Below are 22305 nucleotides of genomic sequence, written 5' to 3' on the forward strand. Positions count from 1 at the left end.
AAAGGAAAAAAGAGGAAGACCCCTTCGAAGGCCTCCAAGGGAAAGTCTCTTGATGAATCCTCTTCAAGTGGAACCAAAGGTGGTTCTGCTACTCCCTCTTCCAACCCAAAAGATGCACAATGCTTCTATTGTTAGGAAAATAGGCACTGGAAGTGAAGCTACCCCAAGTACTTGCAGTATATAAAGGATGGATAGATCAAACTGTCCTTTGCAGGTATTTACTCTATATTGTCTAATAACTCACCGTATAATAATTCTTGGGTTCTTGATACAGGGTGTGGAATTTACATTTGTTCTAATTTGCAGGGACTAAAAAGAAGTGAGGAAGTGGAGCACGGGAAGATAAACTTAATCATAGGGAAGAGGAAAGCATCACATGTCACCAAGATTGGAGTTTATTCTTTATTCCTAAGTAGTGGGTTAACATTAGATTTGAATAAATGTTGTTACTCGTCTGAAATGGCAAGAAATATTATTTATTTTCATGGCTTGTACAAACAAGGTTATAGTTTTTCATTTGATAGTGAATGTGGTGCTATTAATGTTTTTTTATAATGATGTATTTTATTTTAAAGCCTTACCTTGCAATGGTGTATATGAAGCTGTGAATGTTGTAGATAACTTAGAAAATAATGTATTGCATGTTGATTCTTCCACTACTTTGGATAAGGCATCCTTGTGGTATTGTCATCGTGGACAAGTCAACAAGAAGCACATAGGCCAACTCCAAAAGTATGGAGTCTTGGAATCATTTGACTTAAAGTCGGATTATAGTTGCGAGTCTTGTTTGCTTGGAAAAATGACAATGTTACCCTTCACTAGTTGTAACACCCGTGTTTCTCGAGTAGGCATTAATATTGATGTAATAGCCTAGCCTTACCTTTGTAACCCATTTGGAAATAATAATAAAAGGTATTATTTGAGTATTATATGTTTTATGCTTAATTATGTGACTTAAATAAATTAAGGATAAAAATAAGCTATCAAATAAAATGTTAGATAATCCCAATATCTATGAAGGAAGTTGTAGTGGTCGTGATAAGGTTTCTGAATGTATAAAGAATGCCAAAATCCAAGTTATAATGAAGAAGTTATGACTTCTCGAAGTTTCACGACAAAACCGGTACGACGATGCATGACGTAAATAGTGAATTTACGATAGAGCGATATTTAGCCTTAGGGGTCTAAACGAAAGTCGCAGATTTCGTTAAACCGAGAGCATGCATAAAAAGAACATCCAAATCTGACTTCGTAGGAGTAAGTTATGATTTTTCTAAGTTTCAACTTAGCAGTATGCAGCTCGAAGTTCGGATTTGAGATCGAGTGATTTCTAGCTGAAACAATCTAAATGAGAATCGAAGATCTTATCGATAGTAGTGCAACGCAAGAAAGACAGACGAAAACTGACATCAGATGAAAAAGTTATGAATTTCTAACGGAGTTTTCCTATTTCGGCCTACTAAAAATCATATAATCAAAATAAATCAAAATTAGCCGACGGAGTCTAAATGAAAGTTGGAGAGCATAGTCTCACCTACGCGTGGATATGAGGATCATAAAAAATAGAGCTCGTATGCGAAAGTTACGAATTTTCGAAGTTTGGAAATGCGGAGTATGCCCAGTGTAAGGGAGTACGCCCAACGTACTCGTGTTCTTGACCATGGATGAGCCACGTCGCAGCCTCGAAAGCCTCTAGTCTTATCCACCCAGTACGCTAAGCGTACGAGGCGTACGTCCAACGTACATGTCGATAGGGGAGTACGACCAGTGTACTCTAGGGTTACGCCCAACGTAATTAGGGGTTCAACACCTTATAAATATATCACAAGGGCAACCGAGTATGGTGTCCAAATTTCTTCTCTCTCACCCATATTACCTCTATTTACGTGCAAAATATACCCCTGAAGCCTCGGTATCAACCCGACACCCGAAGCCCCGAAGATCCCAAGAAGAAAAGAGTTTTCGAGTCGAAGCTTTGCCCGCAAGAAGCCCAGTTTCTGAGAGATATCCCGGTTTCATCGAAGAATTACTACTTGATGAGCTGTAGTGCTGTCTGATAATCATCTTATCAAGTGAGTGTGTACTTACATTCTTCTAACACATAAATATGATGTATTCTTTATAAAATATGTGTTATGTGTTTATATGTTATGTGTTATTTGAAATGTGTATTGATTGAATGTTTAATACATGTTTTTATGTTGTATATATATTTTTTTATCTACAAAGATGTTGGTAGAACATGCGTAGATAGTGGATGTGTGATGAAATAAAATGATGAGAGGCCTCGATGTTGATCTAGTCAGCTAGCGGAGTATGGATGACGACCACAGACTCTTTCTAGACAGTCTATAAATACAATGGGATTAAAATACTCTGACCAAGAGTTTATACTTTAAATAATACAATGGGATTAAAATACTCTGACCAAGAAAGTACAAAAGTATTACGATTGTTGGGCAGCACAAGTAGACTTAGAGACATATAGTCAAAACTGGGAAGATATAGCCTGATCAACTATATTATTCGGGGGTTGACTAGCATGTGCCTAAGTGTGGTTGTGAGGTTGCAGGAAGTCTATAAACTTACCCACAATACCACAATGAGAACAATAGAACCTAAACCTAAAATACTACAGGAGTATTTTGTATTGCTATAAACTACTTATGTGTTAGATTCTTATACCTCTCTTCTTGCGTATATATAATGGCTGGATTCCATCTCCCAGGAGACTCGTACTACCCCAACCACAGAAATGCAGGATGGTTGGAAGAAGAACCAGAAGATGATCACCCAATTCGTTTGGATGATCATGAAGCTGAAGGCTTTTCTAATGGTTCTAACTCGGAGCCAGAAGTTAACAACCTACCTCCAGTTGTTCAAAACCCAAACCCTCGTCCAACATTTCGAGGACCCACACCCCTGTGGGCCACAAACTTGAATAGATGGAGTCAGGAACAAGGTCAACCCATTCCCTACAATGGAGATAGAAGCTTCTACAACCTCACTGAGGGAGGTTCCGCTGACAGAGTCCTACCAATCATTGTTAGTAGGATTTCTCGGAACACAGAACAGGGTCGAGCAGTTATCGACCGAGTCATGGAGATTGACGCCAACTCTGGCGTTAACACTGTCCGCATTCGCCAGCTAGAGTCTGCTCATGAAAGGACTCTGGTCCACAATGCAAACCTTCAGAGGGAACTCATTGGAACCCAAGCTAAAGTCAGGGAACTTCGAGCTCAGCAAGCAAGAGCTGATAGGGGCATGAGGGACAGTCAAAAACTCACGCTGGTAGTTCTCGTAGCCGATAGATTCTCATCAACTTCTATTTTGGATATAACTTAGCTTGTTTAAAAACTCTATGCTAAATTCCTATCACTGTAAGTCTTAGACCTGTTAAGGTCTTGATTAGGTCATATTTCTGTCAAAATTTTCCCATTTTGGTTGATGTAAGACCTACTTCTAGGTCATTTTTCCCGAACTTGTTACATCTTTAATTCCAGTAATATTGATTGATATCTAAATCTCATGGAATTTATATCAAAATGCTTTCATTTACAAGTAATTGTGTTATTCAGTTGTATAGTTGGGCTATGGCGAGTTAGTCCATGAGTGATTCTCATCAATTTTTCTATTAAATTCTTATCAGTGTTTTCATCTTCGTAAACTTATGGTGCAAAGACGCCTCCACGTAAATCACCAAGAAGCAATCCTCCCGCACGAACACCACCTACTCCTCAGTTCGACACAACAGCTCTAAATGCTGCTGTAGCTGCAGCTGTGGCTACAGCCATGGCTCAATATCATTTGTCCGGTTCCACTGGAGGAGGAACCCCTGTCATATCTACTCATGGTGAAATCCTTGGGCGCTTGAAAGAGTGCTCCTACAAAGACTTCACCAACTGCAAGCCATTGTCCTTCAAAGGGACTGGAGGAGTCATTTCCCTATCGCAATAGTTCGAGAAAACCGAATCGATTTTCGAAATCTACTTTTGTCCAGAGGAGAGCAAGGTCAAGTTTGCTGCTTGCACCTTTGAAACGAAAGCCCTAACATGGTGGAGTAGCCATGTTAAGTCACTATATCTCATAGTGGCTAATGCTATGGGCTGGGAAACTTTGAAATACCTCATGATTGAGGAGTACTGCCCGAGGGGCAAGATCTAGAAGCTAGAGGAAGAACTGTGGAGCCTAACCATGAAGGGCTCCAACGTAGTCGCCTACACCGCAAGGTTCTGTGAACTGGTGGCCCTCTGTCCCAACATGGTTCATACTGAGGGAAAGAAAATCGAGAGATATATATGGGGGCTGATGCCACCATACCAGGGAAATGTTATGGCTTCACACCCCACTACATTTGATAGTGCCAAACTATTGGCACAGCGGCTCACAGACCATTGGGTTCCTACCCCGGCCGCAACAACAACCCTGGCCATCTCAGAACCCGCAAGAACCGCTGATTCCAAGCGGAAGTTTTGGGATGACAAAAAGAAGACAAAGGCTGCCAAAAAGCAATAGGTCGTGGCAGTACATGCTGCGATAGCACCTGCCGATGCTGCTCTGATAAAGCAGTACGCTGGAAGTTTGCCCAAGTGCAACAAATGCAACTTCCATCATGTTGGTGCCTGTCGGGAGATGCACTGTTTGAACTACAATGGGAAGGGCACACTGCCCATTTCTATAAAGCTCCAGCGAAGCCAATCAACCAAGTGCCCGGTGCTAGAATGGGCCAAACTTGCTACGGATGTGGCAAGGTAGGCCACTTCATAAGGAACTGCCCGAAGGAAGGGTTTTCGGGTGGAGCGGCAAGAGTTCTGGCCACAGGCAATGAGAAGGCGGTTGCCGACCCCATAATGGTCACTGGTACGTTTCTCCTCGATAACTCTTATGCATGCATTCTATTTGATAGTGGAGCGGAGAGGAGTTTCGTGAACCAAAAATTTGCTCATTTACTTAAGCAAAAAAACACGAGCACTTAAAGAACCGTTCACTGTAGAAATGGCTAATGGAAAGATAGAGAGCACTAGCAGCATACTCATAGGGTGTACCCTAACTTTATATAGCCATTTATTTTCTATTGAGCTCATGCTGATCTCAATTAAAAGTTTCGACGTCATTATCGGCGTGGATTGGTTGAGTTTTCATCGTGCCAACATCATGTCTTACGAAAAGGTTGTTCGCCTTAATCTGCTATCTGGCAAAACCCTAGTAGTTTATGGCGACAAACCCGGCAGGAACCTTCGTATCATCTCGAGCATTCAAGCTCAGAAATTCTTACGAAAGGAATGTCGCGCATTCCTTGCTCATGTGGTCGATGTGAGCCAAGAAACAAAGGACATTCAGGACTTTCCAGTAGTACGCGACTTTCCCGACATCTTTCCAGAAGAACTCCCAGGATTACCTCCGCAATGTCAAGTCGAGTTCCGAATCGACATAGTTCCAGGGGCTACCCCCATAGCCAAATAGCCCTATCATCTAGCACCTGCAGAGATGCAAGAACTATCCTATCAACTTAACGAATTGATCAGCAAGGGATTTATAAGACCAAGCTTCTCACCCTGGGGAGCTCCAGTCTTGTTCGTCAAGAAGAAAGACAGATCCTTTCGTATGTGCATCGACTATAGGGAACTCAACAAGCTAACCGTCAAAAATTGTTATCCGTTGCCTCGTATTGATGATTTATTTCATCAACTTCAAGAGGCGAACTTCTTTTCAAAAATCGACTTGAGATCCGCATATCACCAACTACGAGTGCTAGGGGAGGATGTTCCAAAGATAGCCTTCCGAACTCGCACTACGAATTCGTAGTGATGCCGTTCGGATTAACAAATGCACCCACTGTATTCATGGACTTAATGAATAGGGTGTGTCGTCCTTACTTGGATCAGTTCGCCATTGTCTTCATCGATCACATACTTATCTACTCACGTAGTAAGGAAGAGCATAGTCAACATCTGCGACAAGTCCTAGAAACATTACGTTCGGAGAAGATCTATGCGAAGTTCTCTAAATGCGAATTTTGGATCCGTTGAGTCAAATTCTTAGGGCACATGGTTCGTGAAGAGGGAATACACGTAGACCCTTCCAAAATCAAAGCCATTGAGAACTGGTCAGCACCGAAGACGCCTACATAAATTCATCAATTTCTAGGCATCGATGGCTACTATTGCAGGTTCATTCAGAACTTCTATCGTATTGCGAAACCTCTTACCACATTGACCCAGAAAGGCGTGGCATTTGATTGGGAAGAGAAGTAGGAGAGAGCATTCCAAAAGCTCAAACGATCCTTGTCACCGCACCAATACTATCTGATAGCTTCATTTTATTTACTTCTTTTTATAGTTTATTTTAGTACATTTCATTCGCATTTTAGTTAACTTTCATGCATATTTTCCCTTTTGTTATTTTTATGACCATTTCGGGGTACTTTCTAATTTCTTGAGCATTATTGCAAATTTTCTTGGAAACTAGCGGGGCGACACTCTTGAGAGGCGATTGGGCTTGAAGGGAATTGGAGATTTCATGCTTGATGACTATGAAGGTGATTCATGGGGTGGACTTGTCAATTGCTTGAAGGCTTGGAAGAATTGAGCTTTAAATTTTAAAGATGCGGGAGAATTCTTGAGTATGCAAGATCAATATTTGGGAGTTTGCGGAAGTTTTGAATGATGTGGATAGACAAATTGGGCTCAAATTGAAGAAATATTGAAGAAAAATGGGCTAGAAGTTGATTGGACTCGAACTGGGCCAACGGATTAGCTGTGGGGGCCCAAGACTTGAAGAAGCCCAAAATTCCCGTTAGTACCCGCGGCCCACGTAAGATTCCCCGCGGCCCGCGTGGATTCCTGACAAGGGAAATTTCGGGATTTTGCTTAGAGCTCTATATTGGGAAGGTTGGTGTGACTCTTTAGGATAATCTTGGAGGTCCGATTTTGAGCTTTTCTCTCTGGAGTTTGGAGTACTTTTGGAGGCCAAGAACACTTGAAGAACATCTTCTTTTCACCTCTTGAATCTTGTCAAATGTTTGGTACAATCTTATCTAACTTTGTTCATTTGAGTTTAGCCATGCTTGGCTAAACAAATCTTGGTTGACTTTTTGTTGAATCCTTTGAACTTTTGTTGGATGTTGAAGAATCTATGAACTTGTTCTTGAATCTTTATGGAAATGTTTTGTGTTTCATCATATTATCATTACTAATATGTTTTTATTCATGAGTTTAAATATGTTTGTGGTGATTAGTTGGCTAATTTCTTGATTAAGTAAATGATCCTCAAATTAGCAAGCAACAAGTGATTTTTGTGTTGTTTTTGCTTCACACAATCATAAAAACAATTCCTCCAACATGGTAGTGAAAGCAATTGACTCCTCTTGGATTTGGTGATTTTTTGGTTCTTAATGCTAGTTGACTTTCACTAATTACATGCTATTTGGAATTAGTGACTTTGACTAAGGAAATTGTTATGAGCTTCTCTAGCCATTTCAACAATTAAGAAAAGTCTAGGTAATCTCAAGCTCCTTGGATTACTATAACTAAATTAAAGATTTAAATCAAAGTATTGCACTATTGGGTTCTAATGATATGTTCATCAAAAGTCAAAGTGAGGAAACTTTGAGTCAACCATCTCTCCCTTATTGATTTTACATCAAACTCTTATTTTTGTTGCATTTGTCTATTTAAATCATAGTTAACTCTAGTTCATTTCAAGTATTTCAAAACACCAAAACCCCCCATTTTATTTTTATTGTTATTTCACAAGTATTTTGACAAAGAGATTTTTCATAGAGTTATCAAATTGAACCAATCTCCGTGGATTCGATCCCTTTACCACTATACACTATTTTAGTGTGTAATACTTAGGGTTATTATTTGTGTTGGCCTCGACAACCACCACTATCCCTCCCCGAAAGGATAAAAGACTTCGTTGTCTATTGCGATGCGTCAAATCAAGGGCTCGGATGTGTTTTGATGTAGCGAGGTAAGGTCATCGCCTATGCTTCGAGACAACTGAAGACACACGAGGTCAACTACACCACCCACAATCTTGAGCTAGGTGCAGTTGTGTTTGCTTTGAAGATTTGGAGACACTACCTGTACGATACAAAAAGCATGATCTTTACAGACCATAAAATCCTACAACACATATTCGAACAGAAGGAGCTTAACATGAGACAACAATGGTGGGTCTAGCTACTCAGTGATTACGAATGTGAAATTCGTTATCATCCGGGTAAAGCCAATGTAGTAGCTGACGCCCTAAGTCAGAAAGAATATTCTGGTCGTAGAGTCAAATCATTGACTATGACTATCCATTCAAACTTGTCCACACAAATTAAGGCGGCTCAACTCGACGCTTTGAAACCTGAAAATGTGGCGGGTGAATCCCTGAGAGGGATGGATATGAACTTGGAGGTTAAGAGTGACGGAGTTTATTATTTCATGGATCGGATCTGGACCCCGAAACTCAGTGGTTTCAGAGACCTGGTCATGAACGAGGCTCACAACACTCATTATTTCGTCCACCCAGGTTCAGATAAGATGTATCTGGATCTTAAAAAGTTATACTAGTGGCCTAACATGAAAGCAGATATTGCTACCTTCGTGAGTAAATTCCTCACTTGCAAAAAGGTCAAGGTCGAATACCAGAAACCCTCCGGTTTATTACAACAACCGGAAATACCGGAGTGGAAGCGGGAGCGGATCACTATAGACTTTATAAACAAGTTGCCCAAGACAACGGGTGGACTTGATACCATATGGGTCATCGTCGATAGATTGACAAAGTCTGCACACTTCCTGCCGATCAAAGAAACAGACAAGATGGAGAAGCTTACAAGAACTTACATACGGGAGATTGTACGACTGCACGGTGTTCCCATATCTATTATCTTGGATAGAGATAGTAGATTCACTTCGCGATTCTGGCAGTTGCTACAAAGTTCCTTAGGAACTAGGATGGACATGAGTATAACCTACCATCCACAGACCGATGGGCAAAGTGAGAGAACTATCCAAACCTTGGAAGATATGTTTCGAGCCTATGTGATCGACTTTGGGAAACCATGGGATACTCATTTACCCCTTGTAGAATTTTCCTACAACAACAGTTATCACATGAGCATAAAGGCTGCTCCATTCGAGGCCCTTTATGGCCGAAAGTGCAGATCCCCTCTATGCTGGACTGAGGTGGGTGATACCCAGTTAGCTAAAGGGCGAGTTCCTGACAGCACTCTCACAGGTCTAGCGATCATACGGGAAACGACAGAGAAGATCATTCAGATTGGTGAACGATTGAAAGCCTCTAGAGACCGACAGAAAAGCTACGCTGATAAACGAAGAAAACCGTTGGAATTTTAGGTGGGCGACCGTGTTCTATTGAAGGTCTCACCCTGGAAGGGCTTGATACGCTTCGGAAAGTGTGGAAAGCTAAATCCCAGGTATATATGGCCTTTCGAGATTTGCAAGAATTGGCCCTGTAGCTTACAAACTTAACTTACCATGCGAACTCAGTAATGTACATTCTACCTTCCACGTCTCAAACTTGAAAAAGTGTCTGTCCGATGAGACTCTTATTATCCCACTCGACGAGATCGAGATCAACGAGAGCCTCAACTTCATGGAAGAAAAGTAGAGTTCATGGACCGAGAGGTCAAGCAAATGAAGCAGAGCCGTATCCTGATAGTGAAGATTCACTGGAACGCCAAGCGAGGACCTGAATTCACTTGGGAGCGAGAGGATCAGATGAAACTGAAATATCCTCTTCGTTTTACTTAGTTATTTGTAACTACTTATTTGCTTAAACACTAATTTTGAGACGAAATTCCTTCTAACGGGGGGATGATTGACAACCTGAAATTTCTATTTTGTACAACATATCAATTCAACAGAAGTCAGAACTGTTGCTGCTAATTTTCAAGCTTTTTGGAGTAAGTTTGAGTATTTTAAGATTAGCACCTTAGGAGATATCAGGAGAGAGGATGCTCTAGGGTTTATTGTGCAACAATAATACCCTAATGATCCATGATTTTGGAGTTTATGGCCTAAAGAAAGGTGTTTACGGTCGTAAACCCTAAAATAGGGGTATATAAGTGACACTTAGTCATTATTTACCCTTTTCACAAAATCATGATCCAAATCTCAATTCTCTCTTAAGTATCATCCAAAATTCTTCAAGATTTTCAACTTGTAATTTTTCTAGCCCTATTAAGTTGATATATTACTTAATCTAGTGATCTAACACACTTCCATCCGTGAAATCATTCCAAAAGGTTAGATTTTCAAGTTTCACCAAGAACACCAAGAACACACACTAGTGTTCTTGAGCTTTTAGCCCCTTTTCAAGCCTCTATCTTGTAAGTACTACTATCCTAGAGTATCTTAAGGCTTGTCACACTTTCATACATCAATAAAACACCCAGTAAACCAAGGATCAAAGGTGTTTACTGTTCAAGATGTTGTTGAACCGTAAACCCTATAAAGGGTGCCAAAGTGTGCCTTAGTCGCTCCTAAGCCTTAGAAACTTGCATAGATCCATTCCTTGACGAGTTAAGGGCTTGAAAACATCAAAAGACCATAAACCATAGGGTTTTACGACCGTAAACCCAAAGGGAAATGGTCCAAGGACTGTAAACTCCATTTAGGAGTGAAATGGTGCCCTAATCCCTTCCATAGGCTTATACTTCAAGTGGAAATGCTTCTAAGGGCTCGTAGAGCTTCAAAACAACTCATGGTCAAGGAATCATGAGTTTACAACCATAAACTCATGAGTTTACGACCGTAAACTCAATGAGTGATTGTCACAAAACCGTAAACTCATATTAGGGGTTTCCTTTGAACTAGGTCTGTCAAATCGGGTCGTCGTGTCGTGTTTTTGTCTGACACGACACGACACGACAATGTTTTTTGTAACATGAACACGACACGACACGATGTCGTGTTTTTTGTCACTAACACGAAAACGAACCAATTAAAAAACGACAACACGACACGACACGACAAAGATAATATTACATAATTATTATTTTATTTAATTCATATTTAATCATATATAACACGATAACACGAAAAACACGACAAACATATGCTCAATCGTGTCAATTTCGTGTGGATTTGTAAACACGAACACGACACGACACGGCATCGTGTTTTTTATACTTGACACGAACACGACACGAAAACGAATTCGAATTTTGATTTCGTTCCAATTTCGTTTCGTGTCATGTATTTTTGTCGTGTCGTGTCATAAATTGACACCCCTACTTTGAACCCTAAACTAAATAGCAATGTCCTACAACACTTAGATGCAATCTTTGGGACTTATAACACTTATATAAGGTCTTTAGTATGTCCTAGGATGTCTTAACTTTGTTGATTAGTTGTTTTAAGACTAATTGGATACATATATGTGGTATTATATGTTAACTAGGATCCTTGTGTGTGTTCAAGACTTCACTTGACACCTAGCAAGCCTGTTTCATCAGTTCATCCATACCACTTACTACAGGTGAGTTCATACCCCTTAAATTGACCTTTTAAATGTTTTTAAATGCTTTTATGGGGGGGGATACAAGTTGAATAATTTTAGTTATTATATCAATCACATGTGATTAATAACTACCAAACAAGTGGTTTTCTTAGTTTTCAAACTATGTTATCAAACTGTTTTGCTCCAAACTATTTTACAAACTCTTTTGCTTGTCAAATACTTTTACTTAAACTCTTTTTATACTTTTATATTGTCAAATGCATGCCTATGTATGTATAGTTATATAAGTATTGTTTAAAGGACTTTGGAAGGCTAGCTCTCTTTATCTCCTTTTCCGTGTTTGGATGTGGCTTTAGGGCATCGGGTATCCGTCCGAAGGTCGTCTAAATATTAATTATATATTATGTATACATATATAGACATAAAAGTTCTATCAAACAATTCAATACCCTTGGGTAGCAAGGGTATACTTTCGTGTTCACACGTACAAGTCATATTACTAGTAAACTATGATAGGCGTAGTTGAGGAAGTCACTAATACTATTACTAGAACAAAGAATCATACAATGAGTCAGTTCATTCATGAGTCAATAATTGCTAGATAGAGAGAATACACAATACAGCTATTACACACAGTACATTTCAATACTTGCTAGATAAAGAGAGAACACACAATACAACTAGTACACGCAGAACATTACAATACATACATGCTAGACAGAGGGAGAACATACAATACAGCTAGCACATTTATTACATATACATTCATGCAGTTATGTGAGCCACTAAACGGGGCATGACACTACCTGCCATGACCGTTTTTGAATACAGAATCTTCTTAATTGGAGAGTGTATGAGTTTGTGTGTAGATCTATACTGGATTGACAATACTTTCATACAAATACAGACACTAATATACTTATGATCTCACAAGCTTTAAAGCTGATACTCTCTTTTAAAATAACTTGTATTCTCAGGTCAACAGTAGACAGATACCGGTGCCAGGTTTTGAGAAGATGGTGCTCGTTCAAGACTCATCTTTTATTTTGATATACATATTTTTGGTGTCTATATAACTTGACTGAACACACTTGTATGAAATTATATTATTAATGAAATGGATGATGTTGTTGCTTGTTTACTACTATTCTTTGTTGCGATAATGTACATGATGTCCTCCGCCCCAGAACGTTTCCGCCGTTCATGGTTTTGGGGTGTGACAGAGTGGACTCGACGAGTCACCCGAGTGCACTCGGCATGTCGGGTCAACTTAGCTGTTGACTCATATTGACTTCTGTTGTCTTGAGAGTGGGTCAGTTAGGAACATTGAGACCATGGAGGGGTAAAATGGTCGTTTACCCATCCAGGAGAGTAGAAAGAGATAAGAGGAGTTTAGTTGTAAATGAGGAAAAGAGGGATATTAATTAGTTCGGGATTCTCGAGTGCGTGTCTATTTCCTACTAGCTATAAAGTTTCTCACTATACTTTACCTAGAGTGGTAGTTATATGTGACCAGAGGGTCGTATGTCCTTACTTGAGTTGTGTATTGTTTATGTGATATGTATATTTGTGCTATATTATGTGATGTTGAGACCAGACCAGAGGGTCCAATGAGCTATGAGACCAGAGGGTTCTCACTTAGACCGGACTAGAGGGTCTAACAAGCCATGGGACTAGAGGCTCCCACTGAGACACACACACCGAAGGGTCTTACTGTGTTATAGCCTTGAGTGGCTAATGTGATATATTTGGTATTTTGGGGAACTCACTAAGATTCGTGCTTAACGTGTTATGTGTTATGTGTTTCAGGTACTTCCGAGGATCGCAGGAAGGCACCAGAATTATTGTACACACTTCGAGATCTTGTTGAGGATTCTGGGATTTGATTTCTATTTGTGGATTTATGTTGATACTTGAGACATTGTGGTTTTATGAAATATGATATATGAGTTTTATGTGTTTTTAAAAATGAAAATTTTGTGTTGAAAATTTACGTTGTTACACACTTTGTAATGTGTTGAGCAAAGTGTTTATCTATGATGACTACATATTTACTTGTGTCTTCTGTTAAGTTACACTTAGATAACATAAATACTCATTCATTATAAGGGTTCTTAGTCATTACAAACATACAAGATGAACTATAATAAGTATAGTTTATGATTTGTTAAATTACTATTTACTATGAAAAGGTTCAATTCTCACTGCAAAAGGGTTTCTCATTTACAACGTACATTCATGATAAGCTATAATAGGTATAGTTTATGTCACATCAACTCTAAGAACTCACTAAGGAAGGTTATATTCCTACTACCAAAAAGGATTTTCAATTACACTACACGTAAACTCGTTAAATCTGGTTGTGAGGCACTACTTCATTGTACTCTTAGAGTACTGATTAAAATCCTGTAGTTATAACCAGAGTCTATTGTAGGGAGAGCGTGATACTTGTATATAGATCTATATTGGGATTGACAACCCACACCTTAACTACATGCAACAGCTAGACCGACAGGTCTGGGCTGACAAATCTCATAACATTCCGACACCTGAAGAACGTCATAACAGATTACTATTTCAAACAATATGGTTATAATAACTCACATAGGGAAATAAGGACACACATAGTTTACGAGATCTTTATATTCAAAGGGGTTTCATTTTCATAAAATTTCTTACACTATTATAAGTATGGTAAAATATTTGTACATTTTGGTCTTTGGGTCTTAAGACTACAACTCATTTTATAAGGAAAATATTAGATTTTTCTTGTGCAAACACTACATTTACAAATTAAGGTTTTCAACTCTATATACAAAAGCTTATGCACTCACAAACGTATTCATTAACACTTTTTTCAAAATTTACTTGTGTTCTCAGGTAATCAACAAAAACATGTGACTGGCAGCTTTTGAGTATGGAACGCTTCGGCGTTAGACAAAACATTTTATCATTATATTATAATCGATTTTGGAACATGTACTCTTATAAAACCATGTAACTTATTCCATTAAATTTATGATGGTTGTATTTACTTTGAGCACTATTATACTCGTTGTTGTAATACTATACATGAAGTCCTCCAGCCCTGGATGTTTCCGCCATCCTTGGTTTTGGGGGTGTGACATCCTGCAAGAACCACCACCCCTGCTAGAAAAAGGTCCACAACCTACGTTCATCACCTCCACCCACTCGATTCTCTCTCTCTCTCTCTCTCTCTCTCTCTATCTATCTATCTATCTATCTATCTCTCTCTCTCTTTCTCTCCCCCCTCCCCCGTATCCCTCTCTCAATATCTATTCTCTCCCCGCCTCTCTTACATACGCATATATAGTGACCTTTAAGGAGTTGCGTTCAATTTTTAGGGTTGGTGAAGGAGTACGTAACCCACTACGAGGGGGAAATAAATCGATGAGAGTTTCCTGTTTCTTGAATTCATATTCTGAGATTTTCGATTTTCAATTTTTATCCCCTAGTTTCCAATAGTTGCACATACCCCATAATCCAAAAACATAACGCTCTACTTTGAAAAAAATGAAAAATCGACCCCTGTAGCATACCTTATTATCCAAAAACATAACACCCTACTTCGAAAAAAAAAATGAAAAACCGATCCCTGGACCTTCTTTTACCTTCAAAGGGTTTTATTAAACTAAAATATTTCTATAATTTAATTAATTAGATTTATACACAGTTTAATTATAAATTAACTCTTTTATGTATTAATTTATCCTATTTTTTTAATGAATTATTTCGATTTATAATCTTAGAACGAAAGTAATTTAAAAAAGTTAAATATCTACGAAATGAAACTAATATCGTTAACAAAATATTTTTTTGGGTCGTTATACTAGTTTATCTAAAGAGTTGTAGCAAACCTACATTAGCATATGCGGTAAGCACGCTAAGTAGATATATACTAGTAAACCTAGTTTTGAACACTGAAAGAACATTAGTAGAGTGTTTAGGTACTTGATTTTTTTTCCTAACATGTAATTTAGTGTATGTACTTCATTTTAAGCTGCAAAAATACATATTTTAGTTAAATATTGAACCAACATCAGAAAACAACATATCAATATTACGTATTTTCTGTTTTCAACACTTATTTACTTTTTTTTTTTTTTGAAATCCGTCTCGCTGTTTAAAATACCAATAAGTCATTAACATGAAGTCTAAGTTACTTGATTTTATAGTTATAACTTGGTTATTTGAATTATATTAAACTTAGTTTTTCAAGTTGTGATGGATGAAAGTACATTGCTATTCATGGTTCCATTTTGAAAGTGTATTGCCATTCCTAGTTCCATTTTAAAAGTATAACGCTATTCTCGGTTCCTTTTTTATAGTCCATTGTTATTTATTGTTCCAATGACCGACTATATTATGAAAAATCACAAAAACTTGTTTTGAGTTGAGAAATAACCACAAATCTGGTACCACAACCGAGACCGGTGGTATGGTTTCTGGTTCTTGTAAACTCTTAAATCCGGTTCGGTTCCAAAGCGGTTCGGTCCAAAATAATATACGTACACTTAATTCTCTCAACATAACTAGGCATGTCTAGATCATATGTAAGGTAATCTTAGCCATAATTCACCATTTTAAGTGCTATTGTAATTAAACTATATATCGTTTAGACATTAATTCGAAGTTTTCCGAATGCTGCAAAATTTGGTTTTTTCTCCAACATGATACATGGTTCCGACTTTGCATTTGCTAAGGTTGCAAGGTCACGAAGGCGCTTCTCATCTGAAAGTTGCTTTGCAAAACTGTCCAAGAATACAAACAGTTAGTGTCTAATTAAATGCATCAAATAATACACAATTGCTTAAGATGCATACTCTTTGAGAGCTTCTTGATTAGTTTTTTCACTGTACGGGACAAACTTGTTGGTTTCCAAGTTCACTCTTGAAACTTTCTTTTTAAGTAAGTCTTCACCAACCTCAATCAAATATTTTAAATTATCATTGGTAGCTCTATCAAGTGAAGACAATGACCCTTCTAAGCCATCCTCCTGTGTTTCATAGAACTTTGTACTTTGATATATCTTAACAAAATTAATCTTTATCAATGATTATAACTAAAAATGTAAATACCCTGAATGACTCAAGCTTTTATGACAATGTTTCAAAATTATAACATAAAGGTTACACACAAACCTGGATGCGTAGGTAATTTTGTTCAATGCCAAGGGCTTTGAAGACAACTGAAAGGTGGTTATCAACCATATCAATGCTAGATTGAGTGGAAATATCAAGTAGGGGAGTAGAGCCATTGACATTGAACCACCATCCAAAGAAGCCCCATTTTGAAGCCTCTTTTGCATTATATTTCAATTTCATTTTGCGTTCACCAGTTCCAACAGATATAACCAAAAACCTACGATAATCTAGGGATTGGGATTCATCAAAATCGCTACTTTTGCGAATGAGTTGCTTAGCAATTTCACCAATTGCAATAACAGTCTGTTGAAGAAGAAAAGATGAGTAAGAAGATGTCCATTTTGTAGAGGAATTCATTATTAAAATGTGTTAACCTATACACGAATCTTAAAAAACAATTAACAGTTAAAGAAGATTTAATATGAATCTGTCCTTCAACATTCTTAGATCTTGGGCTTTTCATAGTTTTTATAAAAAATTATAAGGGTCAAATTTATGTTCCAAATTTATAATTGACGAGTATTCTAACCGGATTATTTACTGCCATACCACCATCAACTAGGTTAAACTCATGCTTCTGTCCCTCATGATCAATGGTTTCAAAGTGATGCGGTGGAAGATAAGTAGGTGTTGCTGATGTTGCTATGCAAATATCTGAGAGCAAAGCATTCAAATACGGCTTTTCCTTTATCTGTCAACATGAAAAAAGATCGCATGGACATTTTTTGTATGAGTTATAGATAACAAATAAAGGAAAAGGAGAATTAAAACCTCATAGCTAGAAAAGATTGTTGGCTGGAGTGTCGAGATGTCAAAGGTAGGAATGACAACATTAGTTAATGCATCTTCCAATCTGATATTTTGAAGCCTCTTCCTAATGGAGTTGTGGAGGTACTTTCCATCATATAGTGGCCCAGTTAAGCTCTTTATAATTTTTGCTGCAAGATTGCTGTTTTTCAAGAAATCAAAAACCATGTCATGATGTCAATATTACTCATTTCCTGTGTAAATGAGGAATTAAAATTTGCTCTTGTGTTGTATTTCTTTGTAACATTTTACAAGAGAGAGACTATGTTCACGTCTAAATCGACTCTGTTCTCTTTTTAAAAAAGAAGACTATATTGTCATTTAAATTCGCAGAATTTCTCTTTATAACATTTTACTCGAATCCTTTATATTCTCTTATGCAAGGTGAAATGTTATAAATATGTTATCTTTAGATGATTAAACTCATAAAATTTCCAAATTCAAACTAGTTACATGAAGTTGTTACCAATCTTGAGGGAAGATCTTTGGGAAATTCTGGAGATAAAAATTCTTGATGTCTTTAGCGGAAAACAAAGGGCGCTTTATTTCATTTGGAGCCGTTAACATCGCAGTGATGAGACCACCGGTACTTGTCCCTGCAATTACATCAAAATAGTCTGCTATTCTTGCGTCTTCACCATCTATTCTCTGAGCAATAAATGAAAATTATGATTGAAAAGAACAAGAATTATCAGATTTGTAAGATGGCAAAGATATCATACACGTTCAAACAAAAAAACAGTTAAATTTTTGAGAAATCAAAGGAAGCATGTTGTACCTTAAGCTCATTCTCAAGAAAGTCGAGGATAATAGCTGGGATAAGACCTCTGATTCCACCTCCATCGATGCTAAGAACTGTGATCAACTTCCCAAAAGCTGGGGGCTGTAGTACTGACTTGGATCTCTCCATTTGAGTACTCAGGAGATTCCTTTGTGTATATGTGTATAAGTTTGTTGGTGACTTATCTTTTATCCTGGCAACTGAATAGTTGCCTACTTTATTGGGATTCCTATTTATAGTCCCATTCTCTATTTTCCTTGAACTGACTTTTTGAGGCTTGTTAAATTGAGCTTTATTTTATTAGAATGGTTGGTGCATAAATTATGCATTCCCATAGCAGAACTATATCACGAATCAAGAAACGATGGAAACCATAGGGTAAAAGTTGTTTTTGCACATGAAGTGTCTATTACTTAAATGACTTCGGATGTTTTTTTTATATGCATAAGCATTTAAAAAGAATATTAACCTCTTTAGATTTTAAAGGTTGCTATGTCAATAATATGTGGTAGCTAGCGATACTTAATTATAAAACAAGAACATAATTTCATATAGTGCGTGACAGTTGTAATGCATCATAATGTAAATGATTAATAATACACACGACATGATTAGACTTGTAGGTCCTTTTAGGCTACTCGGTATGGGGGTAGTTTCACGCATCTTGTGGCAACCTCTTCCACACGTGAACACCACCCCCAAGTCCGGTGGGCAGCGTGTGACGTGAGGCAGAAGACGGATGAAGACGACATTTTTGATTGGCCAATTGATTTTCGAACGTTATAATATGACCATTTAATTAAAAAAACATAAAAAAAAAACTTTTTTTTTTATTTTTCAAATTCTCTATATATACATCCACTCTATTCATAATTTCCACTAAACCACACCCACATTTTTTTCAAAACAAACACACACACATCAAACCAAAGAATGGATAATTTTTCACCTCCAATTTTCAACAAGAAGCATAGAAAATGGATCAACCGGGATCGAGAGGTGGCACATGAACTTTTGGTACATGATTATTTTGTCGTTGTAGTTTATATGATCTATCTAAATTCGAAGAACGTTTTCGTATTAGTAGAACTTTATTTTTACGTATAGCTAGAGATTTGGCACGTAATTATGAATTTTTTCAATTATGATGGGATGCTAGAGGTAAACGCGGTTTTACCACAATACAAAAATGTACGGTCGTTCTTAGACAGTTGGGATATGGTATAACCGCAGACGCATCAGATGAGTATCTGAAAATGTCTGAGAGGACGGGTCGAGAGTGTACATATTTATTTTGTGAGTATGTCATAGAACTTTACCGTGACATATACTTGCGACATCCGACTAAAAACGATGTCGAATAGTTGTATGCCGCACATCAAGCGAAACATGGTTTTCTATGGATGCTTGGTAGCATTGATTGTACACATTGAAAGTGGGAAAATTGTCCCAACGCATGACGTGGCCAGTTAACGCGAGGTGATCATGGGATGCCGACTGTTATTTTGGAGGCAATTCGGCATACTTCTCAAGGGTTTTGGAAATACAAAACCGTGAAACACATCACAATCTACGACATGATTTGACCGAATACATATGAGAATGACAATTTCAAGGGCAAAATGACGGTGAAGACGACGATGATGACGATGGTGACGATGAGGAGGATGACGATGATGGAGACGAGGCGGATGATACCGGTGACGACAACGACGACGATTAGAACTTTCCTATGTTTTTAATGTTTTTTAATTTTTATTTTATTTAGACAATGTAATGTTATTTTTCTATGTTTTTTATGTTTTTGAATTTTTATTTTATTTAGACAATGTAATACTTAATTTTACTAATTTAAGTTTTAAATTTCTATGTTTTAGTTAATGAAATGTGCTCTTATTTTTTTATGTTTTAAAAAATTAATGTAATAAATTATGTTTTTTAATTAATATAATGGTCAAAAAATATAAAAATAAATAATAAATAAATAAATAAAAGAATTTGTGGAGTTGTAACTATTTTCAGTCTTTAGTGGGTTGGTGGTGAAGCTGACATGATGCATATATGGCAGCAACACTTTTCCAATGGGGTGGGTGTGACCACTCCCCGTAACCTTAACACATCAATTCGACCAAATTTTGTGAACGCACTACTTCTGTCAATTTTGTTCTACAACATAGATGGACACCTTTTTTCCACGATGATTCCATTTCTATATGCTACAACTCTCGTCTCGTATCTTCATGTCCATCACTTTCTCAGTTTTGCATGGGATCTTTTACCAATCTTTGTCATATATGTTTGAACCCACTTGTTGTCTAAGGAGGTTTAATCACCAGCTAAAAAAGAAACAAAAAACAATGACACATCTCTTTTGTTATGTATTGTTTTTCACTCACTATACTCTTTGAAGTGTTTTTGAAATTAATTAACTTGTTAAATATAATGACACTTAGCCTTTTGGGAAGCTTGACAATACTTGAGTCTGTGGTCTCTCGAGACCTCTAAAGTCCAAACAATATATTGTATATAAATATAAATAGTTTAATTACGATCTTTATTCGACTGTTACATTTATACCAAAATTGAATAGCTTCAATATGTTTCAGAAAGCAATTCCATGTAAAATAAAGCTGTATTAAAAAGGTCAATTAAAAATAGTGGAGTTCCTGTCGCATTGAAAATGATAAAATAACTTTTAATTCCGGAGCTTATCTGCAGTAAAATTATAAATATAATTTATTAAATTATAATTTTATTTAACTTTTTTATTATGTTTTGTACGTGTGCATTGTATTTTAAATAAATTTTACAAAATCATAGTGTTTTGAAAATTAATTCCCCAGAGCCAGTAATTTATTTTTTGGTGGTTTGTTTTTAATATTCATGAAAAACAAAAATTATATCACTACACTACAAGAAATTAGAATATTACCCGCGACATGCGTCGTTGCTAAAAGTGGGGCTTGTCGCCGCTAATAGTATTAGCGGCAACATGTAGTCGCTAAAACGTCGGCGCTGATGTTTTGTCACTATAAATCATATTGTCGCCGCTAATGCTTGTTTGTCGTCGCTAAAGACATGGCGCCGCTAAAGACCTGTCGCCGATAATAACTTATCGTCACCACTAGAAGCGTCGCCGATATTGTTGTTATATATATATATATATATATATATATATATATATATATATATATATATATATATATATATATATATATATATATATATATATATATATATATATATACTTTCACATTAAAATTAAAAAAAAAAAAAAAAAAAAACTAGTATGATATTAATTAATCTAATCTTACATCATTTCATTCCAAAATAATAATACAATATCTGTTTAAAATACTCGTCCAATTTAATATATAATAAAATATCGAAAATATTAGTCTAAAATACTTGTACAAATAAAACATAAAAAAATCCTACAACTATCTACTCGTCATCATCGCTCTCCTCGTTTCCTCCAGTTTCATTTCGTTGTGGCAACGAACGAAACCAATATTCAAGTGCAACATTACATGCTGAATCTTTTAACATTGTTTGAAACATTTCCAACTATAAATAAAACGACATAATCTTATAAGTTAAACTAGCATTATAACATTCTATATACAAAATATACATTCCACATATTGCATTTAAAACATTATAGCATTGTACTATAACTAACAATTACCAACCTACAAAATATCATTACATCATTGTACTTTTATAAACTAACAATTACCAAGCTATAAAATACCAATATATCAAACTATAACCAAACTAACAATTACCAATATATAAACTATTATCAAACTAACAATTACCAAATTTTGAAACTATTACTAAACCAATAATAACCAACATTTTAAACAATTACTAAAATTAAATAGTTTTGTCACCTGTGATTGTTGTGCTGGCTGTGTCAGTGGTTGTTCCTGATTATACATCGACACAACTGTAGAAGGTTTACGCCCGTCGCTAAAAGTGGGGCTTGTCGCCGCTAATAGTATTAGCGGCGACGTGTCGTCGCTAAAACGTCAACGCTGATGTTTTGTCACTATTAATCATATTGTC

The 22305-nt window shown here is 36.9% G+C and overlaps 1 protein-coding gene across 1 annotated transcript; it reads right to left on the minus strand.

Moving 5' to 3' along the window:
- Window positions 1-15865: 15865 nt before the first annotated feature.
- LOC145005051 (patatin-like protein 2) lies at window positions 15866-18675 on the minus strand. The gene is made up of 7 exons (XM_078964098.1): window positions 18232-18675; window positions 17920-18101; window positions 17418-17595; window positions 17176-17337; window positions 16644-16949; window positions 16326-16498; window positions 15866-16253 (listed from the first exon to the last, which is right to left on the minus strand). The coding sequence occupies exons 1-7, from the start codon at window positions 18361-18363 to the stop codon at window positions 16118-16120; spliced, it is 1269 nt and encodes a 422-aa protein (XP_078820224.1). The 5' UTR covers window positions 18364-18675; the 3' UTR covers window positions 15866-16117.
- Window positions 18676-22305: the final 3630 nt, after the last annotated feature.

The sequence above is a fragment of the Lactuca saligna genome, chromosome 7 (genome assembly GCF_052625555.1).
Source record: "Lactuca saligna cultivar CGN05327 chromosome 7, ASM5262555v1, whole genome shotgun sequence".
Taxonomy (NCBI): domain Eukaryota; kingdom Viridiplantae; phylum Streptophyta; class Magnoliopsida; order Asterales; family Asteraceae; genus Lactuca; species Lactuca saligna.

Coding starts and splice junctions, on each gene's coding strand:
- LOC145005051 (XM_078964098.1), bottom strand. CDS start 18,363: ATGGAGAGATCCAAGTCAGTACTACAGCCCCCAGCTTTTGGGAAGTTG. Junction 17,338..17,417: donor CAATCTTTTCTAGCTATGAG/GTTTTAATTCTC, acceptor TCATGTTGACAG/ATAAAGGAAAAGCCGTATTT. Junction 16,254..16,325: donor AATCAAGAAGCTCTCAAAGA/GTATGCATCTTA, acceptor ATTCTTGGACAG/TTTTGCAAAGCAACTTTCAG.